Source organism: Sparus aurata, chromosome 21 (genome assembly GCF_900880675.1).
Source record: "Sparus aurata chromosome 21, fSpaAur1.1, whole genome shotgun sequence".
Lineage (NCBI taxonomy): Eukaryota > Metazoa > Chordata > Actinopteri > Spariformes > Sparidae > Sparus > Sparus aurata.
This window is the reverse complement of record NC_044207.1, coordinates 23,892,871-23,908,684: the sequence shown is the minus strand read 5'-3', so window position 1 is coordinate 23,908,684 and position 15,814 is coordinate 23,892,871. Positions and strand designations below refer to the sequence as shown.

General features: G+C 40.8%; 1 protein-coding gene across 2 annotated transcripts in view; it reads left to right on the top strand.

The window, feature by feature from the left end:
• Positions 1-310: 310 nt before the first annotated feature.
• tnn (tenascin N) overlaps positions 311-15,814 on the top strand; it is a 40,955-nt gene continuing 25,451 nt past the window's right edge. The window contains exons 1-5 of one of the 2 annotated variants that reach the window (XM_030404083.1): positions 311-538; positions 6,762-6,959; positions 7,100-7,300; positions 7,483-7,857; positions 15,608-15,741. In XM_030404083.1, the coding sequence (XP_030259943.1) occupies positions 6,764-6,959; positions 7,100-7,300; positions 7,483-7,857; positions 15,608-15,741 (906 nt within the window). In that variant the 5' untranslated portion in view covers positions 311-538; positions 6,762-6,763. The remainder of the gene's footprint in view (positions 539-6,761; positions 6,960-7,099; positions 7,301-7,482; positions 7,858-15,607; positions 15,742-15,814) is intronic. The other variant, XM_030404084.1, reaches the window with a different exon arrangement.

Genomic DNA, 15,814 nt, shown 5'->3' with positions numbered 1-15,814 from the left:
ATTTTCCTTGGCTCCCATCCCTTCGCCCCCTTGAATCCAACCTTTATCCAGTTACTGTGGTGTTTAATGCCCTGCACTCTTCTCTGCTAAAGAGATTAATTTCAACCTCCTCTGCTACTGTAACCAAACACATGCAGGGAGCACAAAAAAAAAAGTTATTAAAAACATGAGACTATGAAGAAGCAAGGTAAGTTTAGGTAGAGAACGATTCGCTTGGGGTGGGGGAGAGAGTAAATGCTGCTCATTATCTCTCTCCTCCTCTTCCTTTCCCCTTTCAGTCAATCACTTGAGGAGAGGAGGAGAGGAGACACTCCCAAGCTAACTGCCCATTGGCCTATAGGCATTTTGGGAGAGATTTTTTAACAATTGAAAAGGGAGGGAGAGACCAAAAGTCACTGGCAGCGTAGACGTCTTTGAATCATTGGCTGGGGCCTGTCAACAGGTGGCACAGGGAGAGGCTCGCTGACATTCAGTCCTTCAGAGAGCAGAGAGACAGAGAAAGAGTAAAGGAGGAGAAAGTTAAAGAAAACACTCAAGGGTAAGGCAACTTTTATTCAATTTTGTCATTTCCCCCTTTGAGATTTACACATGGAGCTTAATTTGTCCATCCTCAGCGTGTCATTTTATTTTAGGATTTTGGTTTACTGGCAATCATTAGACCAATTAAATAAAGTTTTATTTGGAAGTTTTTTTTGTGAGTAATTTATTTTACGACATTTCTAAATAAGTAGTAGTCTAAATGTAAGTATTTTTAATGACTGTCATGAGACAAAAAAACACCCTTTAACAGCTGTTCATTAAAGTTGTTAATCCTTTTGTGCTCGGAAAGCGCTCTTGTTTATTTTTTCCACCGGGACCAATGATGCTTTTTTTCTCCACTTTTTGAAGCTCTTTATCCATCAATCTTTTTCACACTACACATTGTATCTCAGCTTTTTTCTCAGCATGCCTCTCTCACTCCCATCTCCCTCTATTTCTCTCCATCTGTCTGACCCTCCCCTCAGTTTAACTCTACACCTGGAATTTATCAAGTGTCCCAGCAGGGACTGCAGCAGGTCTTGTTGTTAGTTGGGACGCATGGTAGAACTTTGTCTGTAAGAGAGTTCTTGAGATTTCGGTCAGGTGTTAATATTGCTACGTGATGGGGATTGACACACTGAATAGAGTTATGTGTTCATTGTTGTTAAGTGTTACTAAAACCACTAAAACCATTGGAAGCGCCTGTATTGGTCAGAGACGGAAAGTAACTTTGTGCATTTACTCAAGTACTGTACTTGAGTATAAATAACTTTACGCATTTCTATTTTTTCACCTAATTCATATCTTTACTCCACTTTATAGAGGCAAATATTGTATTTTTTTCTCCTGCACAGCTATTGTCCATGACACATTTTAAAAGATATGATGAATTATTACATATTTCACTGACAAACAGTATAAAGCAGCATAAATGAGACCAACTACAACACTAATGTGCCACTGACTTCTAATATATTAGGGATAAATCGTTCATTCTGGATAATTACTACTTTTAGTGCAGTAAAAGTTTAAGTGCATGACTTTTACTTGTAATTCATTATTAGCGATATTGTTTTTGTTGTGGGTTACTGAATGTATCATGTAGTATATCTATAAAATAAATATCCAAAAAATATTTAACAATATTATTATTTCAAATTTGGACCTATAAACAGAACAATATTATTTAAATGAACAAAGTTATCTTAACTTTGGTGCAGCTGTGACAGCCTCTAATCCCTCAAATATAAACCGTATATTTGTGGTATTATTTACGATTTGTATATCCAGGGAGTTTCCACGTTGTATTGTCCTGTAGATAATGCCATATTGTGTGTCAACAAAGCTGCCAGTACTAATTTTCCTTTAGGATAACAACATAAATATTTATAATAACTATGTGCCGGGCTGATAGATATCCTCACAGGGCCGTCGATCCAGTAGATTTACCTTTAATGCTACTGTGCTGGCTTGGGGAATACACAGAAGCCCTCGCGAAAATGAGCTACAGATGTGGGCCCTCAGCCATGCAAAATGATAGAGAGAGGCAGCCGGAGAGGGAGAAAGAGAGAGACACATAACCCTGAGTGGGTGGCTTATAGAAAGTGTTCAGATTGCATAATATGAGTCCTTTCATGGAAACCTCACGACTCCAGTTGAAGTTTTTTCATCTGCTTTCACTGATTGAAAATGACCCCTGGGCACATGAAAGCTACTCAAAACACATTTTTATTATTTCAAAAACTTATCTCTGTCTCGAAGTTAGAGCTGGTTTAATAATGCTCCAGTTGTGTTCTTTTTTTTCTATCTTTTCAGTTGGTTAGGCTTTCATCTGACAACCCCACTAAAGGGAATGGAGCCGCTGTACCGAGGTCCTTATCGAGGTCTACTTGTGGTCTGTGCAACAGCAGCAGGAGGCAGACAGAATCATGAAGATATGAGCTCTGCTCTCAGACGATAATTGCTTTCAGCTTCGTTTTATTCATTTTACTTTCCCTGCTCTGTCTGCAAGCTGCTGCAAAAAGGAGGGGAAAGCGTGAGGGAGAGGAATGTCCGCAAGTTTGCAACCGCACATAAAAGCACGATCTTCCTGTACCTAGTTTTTAAAAACCTCTCTTCTTGACGTACTCCGGATTGTAGGTTTGATCCAGTAAGATTCGCTCTGCGTCGAAACCCGGCAAAACCGTTGGCCTTTTTGTATGAGGCGTAATGGCTCCCTTGAGAGGATAGGGCAAATGTGCACAGACTGACCAAGTCTCCTTCTCTGCATGTCTCTCGGTGTGAATCTGCATTCCCGCTATAGAAGTTTTTCCTACAGCTGTTTGTCATTGTTTCACTGGTGGTCTCTTCCCCCCCCCCCCCCCCCCCCGCTCCTGTGTTCATCCCTGAGTTTAGAGCATCCACTGTTTCACACACTTTCACGTGTCTGTGGATCCAGACAGTATTGTCTCCAGGTCATTAAATTGCTGCTGTTACCTTTGGAGGGAATCCCCCCTCCCCATCCCCATCGGTGTGAGCCGTAAATGACAAGTTTCACACACATACTGTACACACGTAGGCAGAATCCTGTGCACCATATAAAGAGTGAACACACATCAGTAGGTAGTCAACAAACATTTTACAGGCCCATTGACATAGCTCTGCTTTGACATAGAGAGGTTATTGTCTGGAAGGAATTTTTAACATGCTGAATTTTACTTTAGAGGGTTTGAAAAGCCAGGTTGAAATGCTATCTGGATGGGCCATGTGCTGAGTGAGGGGATCCTAAAGTTTTCCTGCTTTATCCTACGGTCTAATGCATATTGACTAATGACAGTCAACTGCCTTTGAATGTGCTGGCCAATGATGCCAAACGATGATCCATCCATCCACTGGTCTATCCATCCATCCATCCATGCACGAATATATCCATTCATCCATTCTTTTGTTATTTTCTATGTATTGCTCCACCCATCTATCAAACCCGTATATCCTCCAACGAACCAATAAATTAATTAACCCCAAAACCCCATATATGCTACATTCTTTCCTGTATCCATTCACCATCCATTCATCTGTCCATTCATCCACCTCTCTATACAATTATCAGTCATTAACTTCTTTATTCATTAACACTTTCATTTAAGCATCCATAAACTGTACTTATTCATTAATTGATTGGCCAACTGATTTAATTAACCATCCATCCATCCATCCATCCATCCATCCATTCATTCATTTATCCATCCATCCGTTTATCCATCCACCCATCCATCATCAATGTAAATATCCATTTCTCTATCCATCCAACTATTCTTCTACCCATCCACCTATCATCTATCCATCCAGGAGCATTTCTGAAATGTTTCTGCATCATGTCCGTCTCTATTCCCCGTTTCCACTCTCTATTAATCCCTGCATCTGCCTTTCTTTCCCGCACCGGGACTTTCTCAGCAGTCAGTGGTGGCCCTCTGCTATGCTTGGAAGGTCACAGTGTTATCTCCTCCAAGAGAAATAAGAAAGGGGCCTAAAGACCAGGAGCATCAAATAAAATCTTGACAGGGAGCTATAAACATGCTTGTTAAGCATCTCTTCGCGTCAGTGCTCAGTGACATTCCACGCAGCTATAGTATACTGTCTATAATGTAGCTAACTGCTAGGCTGTCACTGATTCAAACACACTCTCTCCATCACTCCCTCTATCACCTCTTCACTCTCTCTCACTCACTTAATCTCTCTTACTTTTTTAGTTTTTTCATCGCCATTTCCCCTTACTTTCCAATGTCTTTCCATCCCCTAATGTCTCTTTTTACCTCGTCTCTTGGCCATTGATAAAACACCTACTAAGGCTTTGGCCACCGCATTGGGTCAAAAAAAGCATTACCAAGTGATGTCATAGCTTTGGTTTCTTGCACTGGCACTAGTCTCCGACCTCAAGCTTTTGACCAGCAACAGCTAAAATAACCAAAAAAGGTCAGCCATGTTGAGTTTGGACTTGTCAGAAACAGGTTGTGGTAATTATACATCTATTTGTCTCCCTAAAAAAGGACCAGAGGAGTTTGAGTCACAGAAGTACTTGAGTTACACCCTGTGTAAATCATCACAGGGTGAAGAAGAAGCCAAAGTTTACTTCACTGAAAAAAAGTAAAGTAGCTTCCCACTTTGGCTATTGAAATGATACTCTCAGATACTCTCCCTGAACAGAATCTCTGTTAATATGATAATGGCATCACAATGGTGGTTGGAGGATTGGCAGGCTTTATGTCCACTTGTTGACATTTTAATGTTCTGTCAATGCTCACACAGTGTCCTTTGGGATTTATAGGATCTGTTTTTCTCGCTGCGCATTTTCCATCTGTTTTAGTCTTTGATGCTCGATGAGGACATGTTTGAGTTAGAAACATCAGCATAACAGAATACACTCACAAAACTGAACAAAAAAAACATATATTTGTTCAACTTTTATAGTTTTTAACTGAAGCGTTCTTTGCTCAGCACACAAAAGAACGAGGAAAGATTTCTTCTTCTGTCACAATGTCATGCTCTTAAAGACTCTCCTTTGGTTACGAATGCACACCAACAACTTTGGGGTTTTGCAGTGCATGCATATTCCATTCAATAATCCTGTATGATTTCAGGGAAATCCAACAGATTTACTGAAGCATTTATGCTACTATATGTCTATGGAGTTTTCCAGCTGTCAAGCATTATAGCAGGGCCCCCAACACTTTATTACAGAGCTTTAAGTCACCCTGGTAGAGGTTTTGTATTTCCATAGACCACACAAGCTTAGTGCAGTTAGGTCAGAAGTTCCTTCTGCCACAATTCGAACTTTTAAATTCAGACCAAAGTCTGTAAAAAAGACCTTCTGAAGGTTAAAACAGGCCCACCGTTTTTGACAGCATGTAATTTTGCTTCCTTGGGGAAGCCGCGGCAAGGTTTAAGTTCACATGACATCACTGTCATTAGACACAATGACATCATCACTGAGGACAAGTTGCTGCACTCTCTGAAGCTTGGAAACGCCTGACTGAGCACAATTTAAGGTTTATAGCAAAAGGATCTCTGGCAAAGTGATGACTGTTCACTTTCTGCTGCCATACGGTGGAATGAGAGCCCTAACACACACACACACACACACCACGGTGACATAATGGTTCAGGTTTCCTGAGATTAAATATACAGCAGCATGCCCGACTGAATGTAATGTAACCTATGCATTGTCCAGATAGTATTTCTGTTCACAGTCTTCTATAAAACATGGACTTAAAAGTACAAACGTGACCTTTTCCAACCTGGAGACTTAGCTCCAGCCAGCCATGACGACAAATATCTACAGTTTCGGTAGTCTGTTACACATTGTACATGCCAAAGATACAATCTCTGCAAAATCTATAAACTCACACTAAAATAACAGATGGAATATATATTCAATCTCCATATGAAGCACTGTGTTATAACACTGTGAGACTCTGGAAGTTATTTTGATCTGCTCAACGGACAGCAGTGAGGAGTTGAGTTCTTGTGGTACTGACATATCTGTTGTGTAAGGTCAAAACAACTTTATTTAGATACATAATTATACTTTTTCGAGAAATATGTTGAGCATTTCATTTGCCTGGATTAGTTTCCCTACCACAATGTTGTTGTTCTTTTCTTCAAAGAGAAAATGTTCTTGAGAGCTGAACACTAGGATTGGTACCTCTTGTGTCCAAGCTTAACATGAAGCCTGGAAGCAGTGGTTAACAGATCTAATGGCTCTCTCAAAAGTAAAAAAAAACAACACACCAGTCAGTGCCTTTAAAGCTCAATTATAACATGTTGGATCTAATTTTACTTCCACCAAGGAGGTTATGTTTTTGCCCATGTTTGTTTATTCGTTAGTTGGCTGGTTTGTTGGTTGGTTTGTCATCAGCATTATACAAAATGTGCAAAACAGATTTGGATGGAGGATGAGTCTGGACCAAAATAACTTTTATTTTGCCCCTTAACTTTTAGCACGGATTCGAAAATAAAAGGACGGATACAGGAATTTTTTCATGTCTTAAACATTTACTTCCTGGATTCTTGTCATCATATTGACACCAAGAAACACAGCTGCTTCCTCTCTCGTGCAAAGCTAAGCTAATTATCTTCAGGCTCCAGCTCAATACTACACAAAGACCACAGCTACAGGCTATTTTCACATCTATCTCATGGTGTGCTAATAAACAAGTGTATTTTATAAAGAATTAACAATGATCTGCTCTAATCTTGTCCTTTAGTCATGACCACCAGACTCCTGTGGAGGGCCCTGTGCCTGCTGGCCCTGCTCTGCACCATGTCACCCGTCAGCTCCACCAACAACCACAAGGACCCCTCAGCCCCAGAGCAGGGAGTCACCTTCAGCCACGTCTACAAAATCGACATCCCGGGGAGCGGCAGCTGTAAACTCGAGCGACTGCCAAACCAGGATGACACAGGTCATAAATAAAATATCTAAAATCTGAGCAATAGGGAATGCAGATGAGAAATGAAAGTAGAGAGAATTCACATTATAATATATATCCTATATAGCTGTGTAGCTACAGTGCATCTAGAAAATGACTATCCCATTGTGCAGGTCTGCAGACAGAGACGACTACGAATGGAGAGAACGACATCATCTTCAGACACAACATCAGGCTGCAGACACCAACGTGTGACTGTGCGGAGTCGGAAAGCTTCAAGTCCCTCTTATACAGGGTCAACGGGCTGGAGGAAGAAGTCAACTACCTGAAGACCCAGTGCACTCAGGGATGTTGTGGAAGAGGTGGCGCTGCAGGTGAGCTGCAATTTAGGATGAACAAGTGGAAAGAAGAGATTTGCTGTGGGCAGGAAACTATTTAGTTAGTAATTTATTATTGAGTGTACTTATAAGGAATATGCTAAATAACTAGTATGTATACCTGTGAACTATTTACCTATCAAGCTCACAATAACACCTTTTGAATGATTTTTTTCAAGGAGTGGACACAAGCTGTAGTGGCCATGGTACCTACCAACACGACACCTGCAGCTGCCTCTGTAACCCGGGATGGGAAGGCCCAGATTGCTCGGTGTCCTCCTGCCCAGACGAGTGCAATGACAATGGCCGGTGTGTGGATGGGAAGTGTGTGTGCCACCAGGGCTACACAGGTGAGGACTGCAGCCAGCTGATGTGTCCAGACAACTGCAACGACAAAGGACACTGCGTGGATGGAAAATGTGTGTGTTTCCCGCACTTCACCGGCGAGGACTGCAGCATCCAGAAGTGTCCAAATGACTGCATCGGTAACGGCCGGTGCGTGGATGGCCAGTGCATCTGTGATGAAGGCTTTTTTGGGGAAGACTGTTCATTGGGTAAGTTATTTACATATTTAACAACACAATTTGTTGTCCTGCGATGAACTGGCGACTCATCCAGGGTGAACCCTGGCCTACGCCCCTAGGGTGAAACTGGATTTGGCCCCAGTAAGCCCCGCAACCCCTTAGGGGGGAAAAAGCGGCAACATCCCGCGACCCTCACGGATAAGCGGAAAAGAAAACGGAACGGAACGGAACGGAACAACACAATTTGTATGGATTGCTTTCATTGCATGCATACTAACTTATGAAATATGTGGAGGCTTGGTAAAGTGGGGAGTGACGTTAACAGCTAATATTTTAGGAAGACGGGAGCATGCTAGCACTACCTTTAGTCCATCCAATAGATCGGTCTAGTCGGTAGTCCTTAAACTCAGAAATCTGTTAGCATTTAGCATTTTTGCTAATCTGGTTCCCTCATCTCAAGTCTATGGGTTTTTTGAAGGGGTTTTTTGTTTAAATGCCTGAAACAAGGTCTGTGGTTACCACAGGCTTAAGATGTTTACCCTTTTTGCTCTACAACATAAAATACATCATTAAATGTCCCACAGTTGAATCATATAGCGCTTACGTGTGTTAAAAACCGAGGATGCTAACGCGTGGCTAAATGAGAATACAGAAGAGACTCATCTACTCACTAGTCCTTCATTACAGACCGACTTCAGTTGCAAACTATTCTTACTCTAACTTTACAACATATAATTGAATAATTTAAGACACATGTGTATAGTAACTGGTAGTAAGACGCTTAGTGGTGGTGATGTTTAAATCATGTGATGCAATGTAGTCTACTAGTAATTCTCATTGGATTGAATAGGTGCCATCTCTGCATCTACTATCTAGCTCTTCATTATAAGTCTTTGGTGCTGGTTAAAAGTAGCGAAAATGGGACTGATGCGTGAATTAGCCATAATAATTAAGCAGAGGTAAGTGAGTTTTGAGTGTTAGGTGTAGTTAAGTTACAGTCGTTATTCTCACAACCAGTTGCTTTTTGGACTAGCGGCACTATATTTTGTATAAAAGTACATATCACTAGTAAAGTTTTCCTGAGCTGAGAAATGGGCTACGGTAGCTTCCTCCACTTAGACTCTCGGTCTCTCCATTGGCTCAATAGGCACTTAGGATGGCTTGCTTTTGGCCCTTCTAGCACAAATCTGCTTACAAAGTTCACCAGTTTTGAACATGAAATATTCATGAAGATAACACTTTGTTCCTGCCTGTGAATCCACTTGTATAAATGGATTTCACCTTGAGATTTTGCTGGTCTCAAAGTAACATTTTGGTGAGAAATACTTCACCAGCATAGTTTCCAGTTTCTTTGATCCCTGCAGACATAGATTATTCATACAGGCTTTGTCCCCTCGGGCAGTTCTTAGCTACCTGCAACATTTCCTGTGTGTCCTGTAGAGATTCATGGTGTCTGAGTAAGCATATTCCATCATGGTCTTTTTATGGGTAAATTATATATCTGGGGCGCAGCATAATAACTTTTTATGACCACGGCTTGCATTTAGTTTGATCTGTATTTCGCAAGAGAATTAACATTCACATTTCACAATTTTATTAGTCACCTCTATGGCTCTGCTGACATTAAGCCGTGAATATTAACTGCTATCTCATGGAAAACACAGATGTTACAAGGAGCTCTGGGGCCATTAAATATAACACTTGCCCAAGTCACCTGCATATAAATATCTTTCATATATCATTTAGTGAAAACCTCTCGGATCTGCCCGAATGAATAGTTTGGACTTACAGCAATCCATTCGTGTTTAGTTTATCCACTGCAATGTGTTTGATTCATGGTACAGCATCCTTGGCTCATAGACTTATTGGCAATGGGCCTTTTGTATGGCAATTTTTCAACCTTTCATAGAAGGAAAGGCACAAGTGTTACTAAACATTAATCGTATCTCGGTTCAGTAAACAGTGACATAGTGAGAGTACGGCAGCACGCAGAAAACCAGGACCCTGAAACCTAAATGGAATTCATCCACCAATGAGTTTATGACGTATGCCTGTGCTTCTCCTATAGGGATATTTCAAAATTTCTACCATGACGAAGCCTATTAGCTGTCCACCATACTCTGTATATTCATCCAGGTGTTCTGGGCTTTAACTAGATTTGGGTTCAACAGCCGCAGCAAAAGCAACTATTGAAACCAGCATTTCATTTAAAAACTTAAAAATCCTATATTATATTCAAAACGGTTTTAACATTTGCAAGAATAAATACAAAACAAAGATATGCAGAAACACTATAGTGTTAAGTAATAGTTCACTTAATTGTGGCAGCATATACAGAGAATCAAAAAGAAGATAAGCAGCATGAGAAGAAATGTTGATTGAAAGTTCCCTTTATCTTTTATTGGGTTCGGCATGAACATTTGATTCTTTCATCAAAGCATTTATAAAAGTAGAAAGGTATGTATTCCCTTTCAAAAAGGACATTATAAATCGAATAATTCACATACTGATTAAATGTTTCTGACTCATTTGATTAATAGCTGTAGCTTAATTATTTTTATTTTTTTTGATTAGCTATAAGTGCCAAACGCTGGGGGTGCAGGGCAATTAAATAAAAAACAAAGACAAACAAAAAACAAAAAAACTGATAAGACTTAACTGGAAAACTTTCCTTAAATTGATGTGACAGGCTGGGTAATTTCTCTAAAGAAGAGTCACCTGTCTGTTTGTGCTGTTTCACATTAATACAATTAATCCACACGTATAATGTGTGTATTTTTGCTTATAAACAACCTTCGGTTGAGTTCAGACAATTTGAAGAGCACAATCAACAGTCAAAAGTTTGATATTAGGGCTGCACAGTACAGTCAAAAAAAAGAAGATTACAATTATTGTTGACAGATAATATGATTCACAATTAGTGAGAATGATAATTTTTGCATCACACTTTCCATTATCACTGAAAAAATTAATTAAAAACATAATGATGTGACAATTGTCGGGTGTATGTACCAGACAAGCATGTTATCTTTCATGGAGACGTGTGTAGGCTGGAGAATCTCTGCAGCTCTATTGTACTTTATTATTATGCTGTTTTGTCACATATTTTACCTTTATCACAAAAATACAGCTTCTTGTGATTTGGATATTGCACTCAGCCATAATGGGATTTTGATTATGTTGCAATGCAGCCTTGGCTGATATGATATGCAGCTTTTGATTTTGATCATTTTAAACTTTATCTGCTACACAAAGGAGACATACAATAGTTTACAAATATTTGTTAGCATCCAAGCTCAGCATCATTTTGAAACCATATTGGAATTATTGGCTATGTTTTGAGGCTTTTGATATAGTTGTTTCTAAGATACAATGACTATGACCTCTGAGAGCCCTTTCTCCAATAAATCCAATTCCAAGTCTTTGTAATAATTGGTCAGTTTCATGGACAAAAATGTCTCTGACTGAACCTCAACTTATGGCAGTTTTCATAATAGCCATGGTGACCTACCTCTGCGGAATTCAAAGCATCTCTCCAAGAGTTATTTCAGATATAGCAGCTGACGAGGCCCTTTCAGTGTGCTGACCTCGTGACCGCTGACATCTCTGGCCTCTACTGTAGATGACATTAGGTCACATACTGTAATACCACAGGAATATAAGAACACCCATCAGTCCTTCGGGGCTCCATCTAGCTTTGACCGCCAAGAAGAATCATCACCTTCCCTGCTAAATGCGCTGCTCGCCAAACTGCTATTCCTGTACTGCCTCAGGTGCAGAGAACAAAATTGCATTTTATGGCAATTTAAGGCCGAGCAAGCAGAAAAAGGTGGGCAGCAGCGGCCAGGCACGGCCAGTTTAATTCACCGAGTTCATACTGTGACAGTCAATTCTAAGATGATCTTGAAGATTTTCCTGCAGGTGAAAAGGCACAAAATGTGGCTTTTTCATCGTCCTGTCTCTCTGACTGCTGAAGAAGCGTATTCTCTGTCCTCTGCATTTAACCCAGAGTAGATAGCACATACTTTAACAGAAGCAATTTTTGACATTTACTAGGAGTGCATCCACCCAGAAAGAAGCTGCACCACCAGTTTCAGGTAGAAAAAAAGTAAAATGGTTTGGTCTTCGTGGCAGCAGGTCAGCAGTGTCAAACCCCTTTATACCGATTTAGTTTCAGCAAGCTGTGTTTCGCTCAGTGGAGGCAGAGAATGGCTGGAGACAGATCTGCAGCTTCGTGTGTAGGTGCTGTTGAATTGAGTCCAACATCAATAGTGGCAGCGTGTCAGAGGAACAGTCAGGGAGGCAGGGAAGGTGGGAGGCAAAAAAAAAAAAATACATTGTGTTGATTTTAGGTGTTAGTAATAATAGTGGTAATAAGGACCGGGAGAAGAGGAGCACAAAAGCAAACCAGTGGAGACGAGGTTTGTTTTATGTGGCTACTGGCCATTTTAGCGCCTGGGTGATGGATGTCAGTCTGCTCCGTGGGTGATGACAGCAACATGACTCCAAAAGTATGGTTTTAGATATACTGTACATCCTGTATGGTGCACTTTCATTGATGCTGCCGCGTGGTTCAGAGAATCAGCGGCGCTTTAACAAAGAAAATATTGTCGTAGCTTAAACTCCCCTGAAAAAGAAAAAGAGCAAAGTTAAGAAACCGAATCTAATAAGGCGATCTCGATATAATGCGGGTGAGATTATAAAGAGAGAACACAGTGACTTCTTTGAAGCTGTGTCAACACAATGCAGATGCTTTGGATTTACTGTTCTTATAATGGCTTCTTTGGCCGTCTCAACAATGTTTTCTTTCATTCATAGCCACAGTGAAAGACATTTTGTTTAATATAAGGCAACTTTGAATTCTGTCCTCAGCTCTAAGCCATATTTGGCTGCTTTTACAAGTGTGAAACTGAATCCGATTCAAGTGGGCAGATAGAATAGTACCAATCACAAGATGCAAAGAAAATTTGGGTTTTTGAGGTAGTGTGTCCTGTCAGAGTTGCCGTGACGCAGAAGTCGGGTCACCACTGTAGTCACCGCTTTGGCATGCCGTCGTTCTGATGTGCTGATCTCACCCAGCTGAAGAAAACTGTCTCCTGTCACCACCGGCATACATCCCCTTGCTGGGTTTTAAAGGATCTTCTTCTAGACGGCAGCTAATCATGAAAACACAAATACCAACGGCATGAATGAAAGAAACACACCCAGCCCAGTAGTATTTAAGCATCTTGGCTTCACCTAACTCTCCTGTGTTACGGCAACTCTCAAGGGACAAACTACTTTTTTGCACTCTCTGGTTTGGAGCATTTTTACTCACGATGGTAAGAGGCTCGGAAGTGGATGACTGTCAGGCATTGACGATGAACTTTGACATCATCTATCGGCACAGCCCTACAAATAATATACAGTAACAGTTTGTGCAGTATACGTATTGATAGGTTATTGGCTCAAAGGCTTTATGTCTTCAGATGTCTGATTTTGATGGGACAACAGATGGGAAACGTATTAAAGGAAATGGGACACAGAGGAACAACTAAAAACATATTGATTGAATTCCCCTTTTTTTTTTTGTCCTGAACAACACTGACACTGATATTTCCTCAGCGCTCACTTGCTGCAGATTTATGGTCTGCTTAAAAAAGAAGTCAGAAGATGTTATTTTAGTCATAGTTTCCTTCTTCAAATTGCACTTCACTCATTTCCAATCAGGGGAGAAACAAATCACTTATTAGTTTCCACTTCTTCCAACGTTATTATGTTAATTTATTCACCCCTGCTCTCCTGAAATGTTATTCGAGGGCAGAGATTGTTGACAGTCGTGCCTGGAGTAGCAGCAGGGGGATATTAACTGTTACTGGATGGAAAAGGATTGCTACGTTCGAGAAAAAAAACAAAAAAAAAAACATGACGCTTCCTGACTTTGCCTTATGGAACAGCATCTGAACCTGATGTGAATTCCTCCCTTGCCAAAGTTATGGCAGACTCCTTCACCACTCTTAACTCTCTCACTTTTTCCCCTTTGAAATATGCTTGCGTTCGTGTGCACATGTGCTGTGCTTCGCCGCCATCATCTACCATTTATTTCCCTTTATCGTACCCACAAAACGCTCTCCTTGTTTGTGGAAAGCCTCACTCCTCCCCCCCCCCCAACCCTGCTGACTGGCTGTCTTCTGTCTTTTGGCTGCTGTTATGTTATTGTACTCCCCCGTAGTTATATACCTTCTTATTCGCCCCCCTGCCATATTTTTTTCCATGAACTCCATTGAAGAGCTTGTAAAAGCGTTTTTTTTTTTTTCTTCCCCCATCTCAGGTTTGGGAAGAAAGCTTAGTGTTCAACATTATGGATTGCTTTTTGCCAACTTCACGATCCTCCTACACAGTTTAAGAGGAGCAATCAGGTTGAAGAGAGGACAGGGCAATAAAAGGGATACAAGGTTATTAAACAATATAAAAGAACACACTGAAACACAACAGTATTTTGTTTTTCTACAAGGCACTCTATTGTTTAAAATAGATGTAGTAGGACTTAAAGACTCAATCCTTATTTTTATTTTTTTTAATTCACTATCAATGTTTAGTTACTTGAACCTGCTTGAGTTAAGTTAGTCTGTTTTTATTGTTGGGGGTTTTAATTATTTAGATGAAGACAGTTTTGGAAAACGTTTGCACTGGACTGTTAAGCACTTGTTAGATATCAACATGTCAAATCCTTAAATATTTGGTGGACGGAGGTGTTGGATTAAAAGATTAGATAGAAGAAAGACAGATTTTGAGAAGACGCAAGTACGCAGCGAGAGGACGAACGAGTTTGAGATGACAGGTCCACACTACTTTGAGCAAAATCGCTCTTTGACGTGACTTCTTGATATGGCCGGTTCAGCGTTTAAGGTGTATACATTCGTGCACAAATTAATAAGTATTTGCTTCTGCTTGTGCAGTATTAGTTTTCTCCTGTATTTGAATCTGCCATGCATGCTAAGTTAGGAGGCAAAGAACAGGCTGAGGTCTGTAATTACTAAGTGTTTCATTAAGCACCAGTTTGTTAACCATCAAATTTAGAGAAAACGACGAGGAAATGGCTTCACAGATGTGTTTAATGGAAGTCAGACTCGCTTACAGATGTGGTAGAGACGGATGTGAATAGAAGGAGATTGCCAGACAGGGTCGGCGGGCAGACAGGCTAACCTCAGCCCTGACAAGCGACTGCTGGACGGCCCTGACAAATGAAAACAAACCTCACAATCACCCTTAACTTCATCAGTGCTGACAGCGACATGCAGTCCACTGAGCTTCTCTCTCCAGCGCTGGCACGGCAACAAAATCTAGTGCGGTGATAAGTCGAGTGATAAGACAGCCATGCCAGGGGCTGTTACAGCGCTGCGCCGGAGCTCATTGAGTCAACTGAGTGGCGAATTAAAAGGAAGGCATCAGTTTGTGTTTGATGGGTGTTGGCTTATCAAAGTATGAGTAAATACATAAAACACATCTTCGGGAGGAGGTGTAATTGTACATGAATAAACACTCCTCTATTACAAGCAATGTGTTGCATGTTCATGTTTATATTGTACACGATAAAAGGAAAGGTTTAGAGTAAGGTGCTGCAGAGGGAAACAAAAAGGTTCGTCAGGGCTTGTGATGGCCTAATTGAGGTTAAAGGACATGACAAGTGAGAGAACGACAGAGGGTTTCAGTCAAGGAGGCAATTAAAGTAACAGAACATTGTATTAAAATGTGTCATAACCTCCATTAAACTTTGTCTCTCCGCGTCTTCCTCTCTCAGTCCTCGGCCCTCAGGGTCTGCGGCTGGTCCAGGTGACAGACGTCTCTCTCCTGGTTGAGTGGGAGTCGGTTCGCGGGGCCGAGTATTACATTTTGACATATCATCCCAAAGGGGATGAGGGCGCCCTGGAGCAAGTAGGTGTTTTCTTTCTTCTTCTTGGTCATGTCAGTACGTGAAAGAGAAACATATTTTTTTAAAGCACCTTTG